This window comes from Amia ocellicauda, chromosome 2 (assembly GCF_036373705.1).
Source record: "Amia ocellicauda isolate fAmiCal2 chromosome 2, fAmiCal2.hap1, whole genome shotgun sequence".
Taxonomy (NCBI): domain Eukaryota; kingdom Metazoa; phylum Chordata; class Actinopteri; order Amiiformes; family Amiidae; genus Amia; species Amia ocellicauda.
In genome coordinates this window covers 46,502,949-46,514,335 of record NC_089851.1, presented here as the reverse complement: position 1 = coordinate 46,514,335, position 11,387 = coordinate 46,502,949, and the positions used below count along the sequence as shown (strand labels likewise).

Here is an 11,387-nt window from a genome sequence, read left to right as displayed (position 1 = left end):
GCACACGCAGAGCGCAGGGAACGTGGCGTGATGACGTAAGGGTCCGTGCCTGACTGCAGGGGTTAATGAAAGAGACACTGCACTAATTAATTAGAGAACGCTGAGGGGTTACTTCAATTAAGTTATTCGTTATGTTTAGTATGACTACGAAACTATTTGAATCCGCAGTTCTTTCAATGTATGGTGGATCTCAACTCATGTAATGGAAGTATGCATTTCTGATAGAGATAGCGAGGGTGTTTTATATCAGTATAACATTTTCTAAGTTGATTAAGGTGAACAACACTAAATTAATGATTGATCTATTGTCCCGAAGAACTTAGTCATGTAACAAATTATAAAAGCTTGAGTTGTGCAACACACTTTACAGGCAAACGTATCTTTTCCAAGTAATGGTCGTTTTCTTTAGCCTATTATGAAAACGTTAATTGCAGCCCCTGTTGTAACAGGACTACTCTGTTGTACCAGATCTACAGTCCCCTATTGCAATAGCACTACTGTACTGAACTGGGCTAGCTTGACTTGAGAAACAAATGACAGATTCCAGTGGCCAACTTCAAGTTTGAAATGATATTGGGTTGTGCTGCATGTGGCACAGTACACAATATTAGGTCAAAGTCTTTAGGGCAATAAACTAGGCAGTGAAATTTACTTCTATATGTATGATATATAGTAAGCATTTTGATGAAACATGTAAAAAAATAACTGTGCAATCATGAATGCATTTTGTCTGTCCCATATCACACTTTCTTGTCCCCTGAGACACATGTTGAGTCCTCTGTGACACTTTTGATCCCTTACGGTACTGTCTTGTCCCATTAATCCTCTGACACTAGTACAGCACACACAGATATCCTGCCTCATTTTGGCATTCATCCATGACTCCTGTCTGAGTCCTGATCAAAAAGCTATTCTGTCTTAATATTATTATTAATCTGCAATTAGCTAGCGAAGTGCTGGACTAATTATTTATACCTATGTGTATTGTTAATATACACTCACCTAAAGGATTATTAGGAACACCTGTTCAATTTTTCATTAATGCAATTATCTAACCAACCAATCACATGGCAGTTGCTTCAATGCATTTAGGGGTGTGGTCCTGGTCAAGACAATCTCCTGAACTCCAAACTGAATGTCTGAATGGGAAAGAAAGGTGATTTAAGCAATTTTGAGCGTGGCATGGTTGTTGGTGCCAGACGGGCCGCTCTGAGTATTTCACAATCTGCTCAGTTACTGGGATTTTCACGCACAACCATTTCTAGGGTTTACAAAGAATGGTGTGAAAAGTGAAAAACATCCAGTATGCGGCAGTCCTGTGGGCGAAAATGCCTTGTTGATGCTAGAGGTCAGAGGAGAATGGGCCGACTGATTCAAGCTGATAGAAGAGCAACTTTGACTGAAATAACCACTCGTTACAACCGAGGTATGCAGCAAAGCATTTGTGAAGCCACAACACGTACAACCTTGAGGCGGATGGGCTACAACAGCAGAAGACCCCACCGGGTACCACTCATCTCCACTACAAATAGGAAAAAGAGGCTACAATTTGCACAAGCTCACCAAAATTGGACAGTTGAAGACTGGAAAAATGTTGCCTGGTCTGATGAGTCTCCATTTCTGTTGAGACATTCAGATGGTAGAGTCAGAATTTGGCGTAAACAGAATGAGAACATGGATCCATCATGTCTTGTTACCACTGTGCAGGCTGGTGGTGGTGGTGTAATGGTGTGGGGGATGTTTTCTTGGCACACTTTAGGCCCCTTAGTGCCAATTGGGCATCGTTTAAATGCCACGGCCTACCTGAGCATTGTTTCTGACCATGTCCATCCCTTTATGACCACCATGTACCCATCCTCTGATGGCTACTTCCAGCAGGATAATGCACCATGTCACAAAGGTCGAATCATTTCAAATTGGTTTCTTGAACATGACAATGAGTTCACTGTACTAAACTGGCTCCCACAGTCACCAGATCTCAACCCAATAGAGCATCTTTGGGATGTGGTGGAACGGGAGCTTCGTGCCCTGGATGTGCATCCCACAAATCTCCATCAACTGCAAGATGCTATCCTATCAATATGGGCCAACATTTCTAAAGAATGCTTTCAGCACCTTGTTGAATCAATGCCACGTAGAATTAAGGCAGTTCTGAAGGCGAAAGGGGGTCAAACACAGTATTAGTATGGTGTTCCTAATAATCCTTTAGGTGAGTGTAGTTCCTTCACAGCTCCATGCTGTGCAGCTTGTTAACTTTTCTTTCATGTTGATAGGCCGGTGGAGTCAATGGTGTTCTATCCTCCTCCCTTCTTTTCAGGGGAAGAGAGTAATTTGTACTTGCTTGCCCTGTCCAGTCCTAATACAGTACGACACAGAGGGAATTGTCACAATAGGTGCGACAACAGTGTTTTAAAGGAAAAACTCTCAAACGTTCAAAACTAATTCTGCCAGCTATTTTTATACATAGTTACCATTCAAAGCACCACCATCCTACAACACTAAGCAACCTGCTCTGAAACTCTGCACATTGTGCTAGCTTTAGTTTCCTAGGAAATGACATTTTCACCCGCTCTCAGGCTGCCTGCCCATGGTGTAAACACACTGATTCATACAGGGTCATCTGCCGTTTCAAACAGGAAGTGACAGCCTTATCTGTTATTACAGAGGGTTAAAGAGGTTCTGTGCTAATATGTTCAAAAGCCTAAAAGATAATTTAAATTTCAAGGGGAACGTGAAGTCTTAAAGAGGAAATCAAGCAGGGTTGAAAAAAAATCCTGTGCCTAAAAGAAGCCCAGGACTTATTGAAGGTCTCAGTCACTGCAAGATTTAATACTCTTCGTTACAGTCAAGGCCTCAGGTTGAGATTGTAAAACATCTTTAAGAAAGGGGAAGAGATAAGTGATTTGTCTGTCCCTTAAGAAGTATAGTAAATATTAGATTGGCCCAGAGCTTATCTGTCCTACCTTAAGTAAATTAACTCAGACTGCCGAAAGATGACTAAACCAGTTTTGTATTGTAACATCGACGGTATAGAATGGTGTAGATAACTAAATACTATGCCTAAAAGACACATTTACTTACACAGTGAAGTCTCCCACAGGAACAAATCCTGCCAGTTTTGAGAATCTGTAGGTCTGCAACAACACTGAAATTGAAATGCCATTCTTAGGGTTTTAAAGGTTTTATTGATGATTTTCACAACTTTCTTTTTACATTTATTGTTTGACAGTTAGTCATACAATGAACTATATTTAATCGTTCATATGCTATTAAGTGTAAGAATAAGGGGGAGGTGTGTTAGAATGAGTACTGTGCAAACATTCCTGCAAGAGAAGCCAAACCAAAACCAAGAAGTGGTTGTCCAGTTCTCTACTGCCCAATGGGACATCAGAGTCACAGGTGACTATGACACAAGCCAGAAAGCCAGGAAAAGCTCAGTTCTAATTTCATTAGATTGTATATATATTATATATATATATATATATACACTCACCTAAAGGATTATTAGGAACACCTGTTCAATTTCTCATTAATGCAATTATCTAACCAACCAATCACATGGCAGTTGCTTCAATGCATTTAGGGGTGCGGTCCTGGTCAAGACAATCTCCTGAACTCCAAACTGAATGTCTGAATGGGAAAGAAAGGTGATTTAAGCAATTTTGAGCGTGGCATGGTTGTTGGTGCCAGACGGGCCGCTCTGAGTATTTCACAATATTCTCAGTTACTGGGATTTTCACGCACAACCATTTCTAGGGTTTACAAAGAATGGTGTGAAAAGGGAAAAACATCCAGTATGCGGCAGTCCTGTGGGCGAAAATGCCTTGTTGATGCTAGAGGTCAGAGGAGAATGGGCCGACTGATTCAAGCTGATAGAAGAGCAACTTTGACTGAAATAACCACTCGTTACAACCGAGGTATGCAGCAAAGCATTTGTGAAGCCACAACACGTACAACCTTGAGGCGGATGGGCTACAACAGCAGAAGACCCCACCGGGTACCACTCATCTCCACTACAAATAGGAAAAAGAGGCTACAATTTGCACAAGCTCACCAAAATTGGACAGTTGAAGACTGGAAAAATGTTGCCTGGTCTGATGAGTCTCCATTTCTGTTGAGACATTCAGATGGTAGAGTCAGAATTTGGCGTAAACAGAATGAGAACATGGATCCATCATGCCTTGTTACCACTGTGCAGGCTGGTGGTGGTGGTGGTGTAATGGTGTGGGGGATGTTTTCTTGGCACACTTTAGGCCCCTTAGTGCCAATTGGGCATCGTTTAAATGCCACGGCCTACCTGAGCATTGTTTCTGACCATGTCCATCCCTTTATGACCACCATGTACCCATCCTCTGATGGCTACTTCCAGCAGGATAATGCACCATGTCACAAAGGTCGAATCATTTCAAATTGGTTTCTTGAACATGACAATGAGTTCACTGTACTAAACTGGCCCCCACAGTCACCAGATCTCAACCCAATAGAGCATCTTTGGGATGTGGTGAAACGGGAGCTTCGTGCCCTGGATGTGCATCCCACAAATCTCCATCAACTGCAAGATGCTATCCTATCAATATGGGCCAACATTTCTAAAGAATGCTTTCAGCACCTTGTTGAATCAATGCCACGTACAATTAAGGCAGTTCTGAAGGCGAAAGGGGGTCAAACACAGTATTAGTATGGTGTTCCTAATAATCCTTTAGGTGAGTGTATATATACAGTGGGGGAAAAAAGTATTTGATCCCCTGCTGATTTTGTACGTTTGCCCACTGACAAAGAAATGATCAGTCTATAATTTTAATGGTAGGTGTATTTTAACAGTGAGAGACAGAATAACAACAAAAAAATCCAGAAAAACGCATTTCAAAAAAGTTATAAATTGATTTGCATGTTAATGAGGGAAATAAGTATTTGACCCCTTCGACTTAGTACTTGGTGGCAAAACCCTTGTTGGCAATCACAGAGGTCAGACGTTTCTTGTAGTTGTCCACCAGATTTGCACACATCTCAGGAGGGATTTTGTCCCACTCCTCTTTGCAGATCCTCTCCAAGTCATTAAGGTTTCGAGGCTGACGTTTGGCAACTCGAACCTTCAGCTCCCTCCACAGATTTTCTATGGGATTAAGGTCTGGAGACTGGCTAGGCCACTCCAGGACCTTAATGTGCTTCTTCTTGAGCCACTCCTTTGTTGCCTTGGCTGTGTGTTTTGGGTCATTGTCATGCTGGAATACCCATCCACGACCCATTTTCAATGCCCTGGCTGAGGGAAGGAGGTTCTCACCCAAGATTTGACGGTACATGGCCCCGTCCATCGTCCCTTTGATGCGGTGCAGTTGTCCTGTCCCCTTAGCAGAAAAACAGCCCCAAAGCATAATGTTTCCACCTCCATGTTTGACGGTGGGGATGGTGTTCTTGGGGTCATTCCTCCTCCACCAAACATGGCGAGTTGAGTTGATGCCAAAGAGCTCGATTTTGGTCTCATCTGACCACAACACTTTCACCCAGTTCTCCTCTGAATCATTCAGATGTTCATTGGCAAACTTCATGTACATGTACATGTGCTTTCTTGAGCAGGGGGGCCTTGCGGGCGCTGCAGGATTTCAGTCCTTCACGGCGTAGTGTGTTACCAATTGTTTTCTTGGTGACTATGGTCCCAGCTGCCTTGAGATCATTAACAAGATCCTCCCGTGTAGTTCTGGGCTGATTCCTCATCGTTCTCATGATCATTGAAACTCCACGAGGTGAGATCTTGCATGGAGCCCCATTTTCTGGATTTTTTTGTTGTTATTCTGTCTCTCACTGCTAAAATACACCTACCATTAAAATTATAGACTGATCATTTCTTTGTCAGTGGGCAAACGTACAAAATCAGCAGGGGATCAAATACTTTTTTCCCTCACTGTATATATATATATATATATATATATATATATATATATATATATATATAGCACTACGTATCAATGGTGAAATTTGTTAGTATTGTTTCCTGGTTGCTTTTCCTTGTCTGGTTCTGCGCTTTAAACAGACCATGCTCGTAAATGAACTAGCCTATAGGGTATTAAGAAATGACGTATTCCAATGGTGTAAGCAGGGATTGGAGATTGACACTGAAGATTGATATATTTCTATATTTATTCAATTACTTTGCAGATGTGTAAAAGTACTCAAACAGTATATTTATTCTGGGCTTCTGTTTTGATCAATTTTTTTAATTTAAAGTTATATTAATCACTTCCCGTAGAACAGGGATACCTGTTTATTTGTGTTATTCGCAGCCTCTGCCCTTGATTTTCATATAACTGTGACGGAATTGTGTGTCTTACAGTTTTGCATGGTCTTCGGTGAAGAGACAGGATATGTAAACATTTGCAAATGGATAAGTCCACAGGCATGTTTGCATAGATCCACATTCAGTTAGAAGAGGAAAGGTGGAGGAAGAGTGATAGAAAGGGTTATGAAGTGTCATCAATTACCCTCACTTCAGCACTGCAAAAGATAAGAGATTATTAATAGCCACAGTCTATCTCTCATTTAATAATAATATATTAAAAACTAGCTAAGTGTACTGTTAGTGCTTCATGAGATTCCACAGGCTTTGTGTTAAATGCTATACACAGCGGTAGATCAATTGAAAGTCCAGTCAGTTTTGTGCTTGAAAACTTAAACTTAACTTGAAAACCTGATCATGGAGAAATATAGGGTCATCTATTTTTCATTAGAGCTGAACCCTGAATCAGGCTTGCCAGTGTAACCGCAGAATGTCACTTTCTCTAAATGAAAAGATCAAACTGTTGGGAGGGAATCCCCAAGGTTCTCCCTGATCAAAGTTACGCCATCGAGTTCCCAGCAGGTAGTGCACAAATGGCCAACAGTAAAAGCTGACAGAGTAACCTTCAGTTCATCCCACACCAGAAGATGACCATAGCAGGTCAGGTGTGTGTGGACAATCTGTTAACAGTGGCATCAAATGGCATGAAGTGACAACAAATCTGATTAGTTTAAAAGCTAGACTATGGGCATTGTGCTCTTGCAGTGTGAAAAATAGCAGGCAGTTTTTTAGGACACAGGGTTTTTGCTTCATCTCATCTGTCCATAAGAAGCATTGAATCATATGGGTTGGCTAAGCTAACTAACTGCCAATCAACTGAGAAAGGGACAAATGCATTAGCAAATAAATAAACAACAGATACAATCGTTTTTCCTGGTGTCACAGTTCCCTAGCCCTGACCCTCTTCCTCCACTAGAGGCTGCCAATGTTCTCTTGCCTTTTCCTACTCTCTTCACTGCTTTCCTTTTTTCATTCTATCAATTAACATTCCTCCTCACCCTTGTGCACTTCTGCTTCTGTCATTTGTTCTCATTGGTCCTGCTCTTGTCTTCTAAGTTTCTGCTCTCCTTTATAAACCCCTCACTGCCGTCACTCTGGGCAAAGTGTTGTCAGATATATCTGCTTCACTGAGCTGTTGGTCTCCTGGTTCCCAACCTCGCTAATAGATTCTCCTTGGTTTCTGTCTGCTCAGTGTAGTAGCTCTGCACTTGGGTCCTTTCTCTATTAGCTTTACGGTCCTCTCACGAGGCAACCGTGACAGAACACTTTGCCTAATCATGGACCCAGTAGATCTCCTCTTGGAGTTACGCCAGGGAGACCGTCCCTTAGTAGAATATGTTAAAGAATTCTGCGTTTTAGCCAACCAGACGCAATTTGACGAGGTCGCTCTAAAGGACATTTTTCGTTTTGGACTCCACAAGTCTATATCCTATCAGAATCCTTATGGTAGACATGACTGGTCCCTGGTTACATTTATTACTTCTGTTCTTTTGTTGAATGACCCGACCTGGGTTGCGTCCGTCGCCGAACCAGAGGTCCCAAAGAAAGGGGGAAAAAAAAAAAGGTACCTGCTCCAGTCCCGGCCACGTCCGCTGCCGAACCAGAGGTCCCGACCTTGCCCGCGTCCGCTGCCGAAACAGAGGTTCCGGTCCCGGCCGTTCCCGCTGCCGAACCAGTGGTCCCAAAGAAAGGGAAAAGAAAAAGGTACCTGCTCCAGTCCCGACCTTGTCCCCGTCCGCCGCCGAGCCAGAGGTCCCGACCTTGTCCGCGTCCGCCGCCGAGCCAGAGGTCCCGAACCCGCCGCCGCCCAGCTCGAGTGCCAGCGGTCGCCAGCTCCACCCTCGACGTTCCTGGCGCCTGTGTCTACGGCTTCCATGCCTCCTGCTGCTTCCTCGGCACTACCTCCTGATGCTTCACCTCCCGAACCCACTACAGCTCCCAAGACTCCGTCTTCTACGGCTCCCAAGGCTTCCATGCCTCGTGATGCTTCCACGGCTCTGCATCCTGATGCTTTCACAGCACCGCCTCCCGAGACTATTACTTCTCCGCCTCCTGTGGTTCCCTCGGTGCCGCCTTCCGCGGCTCTGCCTCCTGAGGATACACCTACTGATGCTTCTAAGGTTCCGCCTCCTGAAACTGCGCCGTCTCCAGTGATACCGGCTCCTGTGGTCAAAGCTTCTAAGGCTCAGCTTCCCGAGGCTCTTGTAGCTCCGCCTCTGCCTCCTGAGGCTACACCTACAGATGCGTCTACGGCTCCGCCTCCTGAGACTGCACCGCCTCCAGTGATACCGGCTCCTGTGGCTGAAGCTTCTAAGGCTCCGCCTCCTGAGGTTCTTGCAGCTCCACCTTCCGCGGCTCCGTCTTCTGAAGCCCCACCTCCAGACACTTCCATGGCCCCGCCCCCTGAGACTGTGTCGACTCCTATGATGCCGTCTCCTGTGGCTGAAGCTTCTAAGGCTCTGCCTCCCGAGTCTCCCACGGCTCTGTCTTCTCTGGCTTCTATGGCTCCGCCCATCAAGACCTCCTTGGCTTCCACGGCCCCTGCAATTTTGCCTCCCGAGGTCCCTTCGGTTCCGCCTTCACAGGCTCCGCCCCCAGATGAATTTACGACTCCGCCTTCTATGGCTTCGCCCGTCAAGACTCCCCTGGCTTCCACGGCACTGCCTTCTGTGGCTTCCACGGTTCCTGCAATTCTGCCTCCTGAGGTCCCTTCGGTTCCACCTTCCCAGGCTCCGCCCCCAGAGACATTTACAACCCCATCTTCTATGGCTCCGCCTACTGAGGCTTTCATACCTCCCGAGGTATCAACCATATTGCCTCATGAGACTGCGCCTCCCTCGGCTCTGCCTTATGAGGCTTCTACTGCTCTGCCTCCCTTGGCGCCGCCTCTTGTGGTTCCGCCTTCCTTGTTGCCGTCCCCCGAGACTGCAACTCCTTCGGCTCTGCCTCCAGTGGCGCCACCTTCCTTGGCGTTGCCTCCTGAGACTTCTGAGGCTTCAACAGCTCAGCCTCCCGAGGCCTCCGCGGCGCCGCCTTCCACAGTTTCCCCGTCTCCATCTCCTAAGCCTTCCAAGACTCCACCTCTGATGGCTCCGCTTCCATGGCTTCGCCTTCCCAGGTCCCGGCTTCTGTGGCCTCATCGGTTCCGTCCACCAAACCTCTAGCACCTCCTCTGCCTGACCCGGACCCTACCTCTTTCTGGAGATCGCCTTCCAGTTCTCCAGACTCTGCAGCTGTCCGGAAAATACCTTCCGGCTCTTTGGATTTCACCTCTGTCCTGCAATTGTCGTTCAGACCTCCAGACCCTGTCTTTGTCTTGTGGCCACCTCCTAGACCTCCTGAACTCGTTCCTGTCCTGAGGCCATCTCCCAGACCACCTGAAACCGTTCCTGTCCTGTGGCCGTTCCTCAGACCTCCTAAACCTGTTCCTGTCCTGAGATCGCCTCCCAGACCTCCTGATCCCGTTCCTTACCTGTGGCCACCTCCAAGACCTCCAGAACCCGATCCCATCCCATGGCCATCCTTCAGACCTTTTGCCCTTGCCTTGTGGCCACCTCCCAGACCTCCCGACCTTGCCTTATGGCCACCCTATAGAAATCTTACCCTTTCCCTCCTTCTTGTCTTCTGTTTCCCCACTACCTTTAGTCCTGATCTTCTGTCCCATGGCTTTCCCCGTTGTATCTAGTTTTATTCGGCTGCGCCGAGCGTGGAGGGGGGTACTGTCACAGTTCCCTAGCCCTGACCCTCTTCCTCCACTAGAGGCTGCCAATGTTCTCTTGCCTTTTCCTGCTCCCTTCACTGCTTTCCTTTTTTCATTCTATCAATTAACATTCCTCCTTACCCTTGTGCACTTCTGCTTCTGTCCTTTGTTCTCATTGGTCCTGCTCTTGTCTTCTAAGTTTCTGCTCTCCTTTATAAACCCCTCACTGCCCTCACTCTGGGCAAAGTGTTGTCAGATCTATCTGCTTCACCGAGCCGTTGTCTCCTGGTTCCTTGTTCTCCTTAGCCCCTTGTCCTGTAGCTTGACCTCCTGGACTTCTACCTTTTGCCTGTGACCTTGACCTCGCTATTGGATTCTCCTTGGTTTCTGTCTGCTCAGTGTAGTAGCTCTGCACTTGGGTCCTCTCACGAGGCAACCGTCACACCTGGGGTTCTTTTGGGTGATTGATCAGTTTTTTTATTTTGTATTTAACCAGAGAAGTCATAGTGAGATGTACATGTCTTTTACATGTGAGCCCTGGCCAAAAGTTACACTAACATAAAAGAAATACAACATATATTAATTTCTTGATGAATAACTTAATAACTTAAAGGAGATGATCAGTGGGGTTCTTGATGGGATTATTTCCAAATACGTCCACATGTTGTGTAAGAACTGGAAGAGAATGTTCCACCATTAAAAAGCCCATCTGTAATATGACAGTGTAACAATACAGAATGCTCTGTGACATTTTGCAGGCCTAGTGCTGTTGTGATTGATAGAAGCAGGCAGGATTTTATCACTAGCTAGACAACACCAGCACCCAGGCTTTCTTATGACATCCTTGGCACTCCTGAGAGAGAGCAGCACAGGAGCATGTGAGACAAAGCTGTGACCTCTGGAGCCAATCGTAGTGGGGGGCTGGGGTTCATGTCTGGTTCCTGTCTGGGTCAGGTCTCGGGTGAAATTAGTTTATTCGTCTTGACCTGGAGTCCAGCGTTATTCTTCACACTGTTTTCAGCCCAGAACCTCAAGCCTGGAACAGACTTGGGGTTTGAAATTGCTGCTAAATCAAGGACAAATAAATATTACTGAGAAAGAGCCATCAATGTCATTCCTTAATTGCCAAAGCTTAAGATAGCGACACAACAATAACACTAAAGGGGCATTATTTAATTACAGTGGATAACAATAAGGAGCCCATTAGAATGTATTTATTCATTTATTTAACACATACAAATAAATTCATTTCTGAACTTGGAGTGGTCTATTAATTTTTTCCAGAGCTGTGTATATATATATATATACACTCACCTAAAGGATTATTAGGAACACCTGTTCAATTTCTCATTAATG

The 11,387-nt window shown here is 45.3% G+C and overlaps 1 protein-coding gene across 1 annotated transcript; it reads left to right on the top strand.

Annotated features, from left to right (window-relative positions):
* The first annotated feature begins 7,608 nt into the window (after positions 1–7,608).
* On the top strand, positions 7,609–9,495 carry LOC136713130 (uncharacterized). The gene has a single exon (XM_066690109.1). The coding sequence runs from the start codon at positions 7,609–7,611 to the stop codon at positions 9,493–9,495; it is 1,887 nt and encodes a 628-aa protein (XP_066546206.1).
* Positions 9,496–11,387: the final 1,892 nt, after the last annotated feature.

Excerpts from the sequence above, each read along its gene's own strand:
- LOC136713130 (XM_066690109.1), top strand. The coding sequence starts at position 7,609 with ATGGACCCAGTAGATCTCCTCTTGGAGTTACGCCAGGGAGACCGTCCC.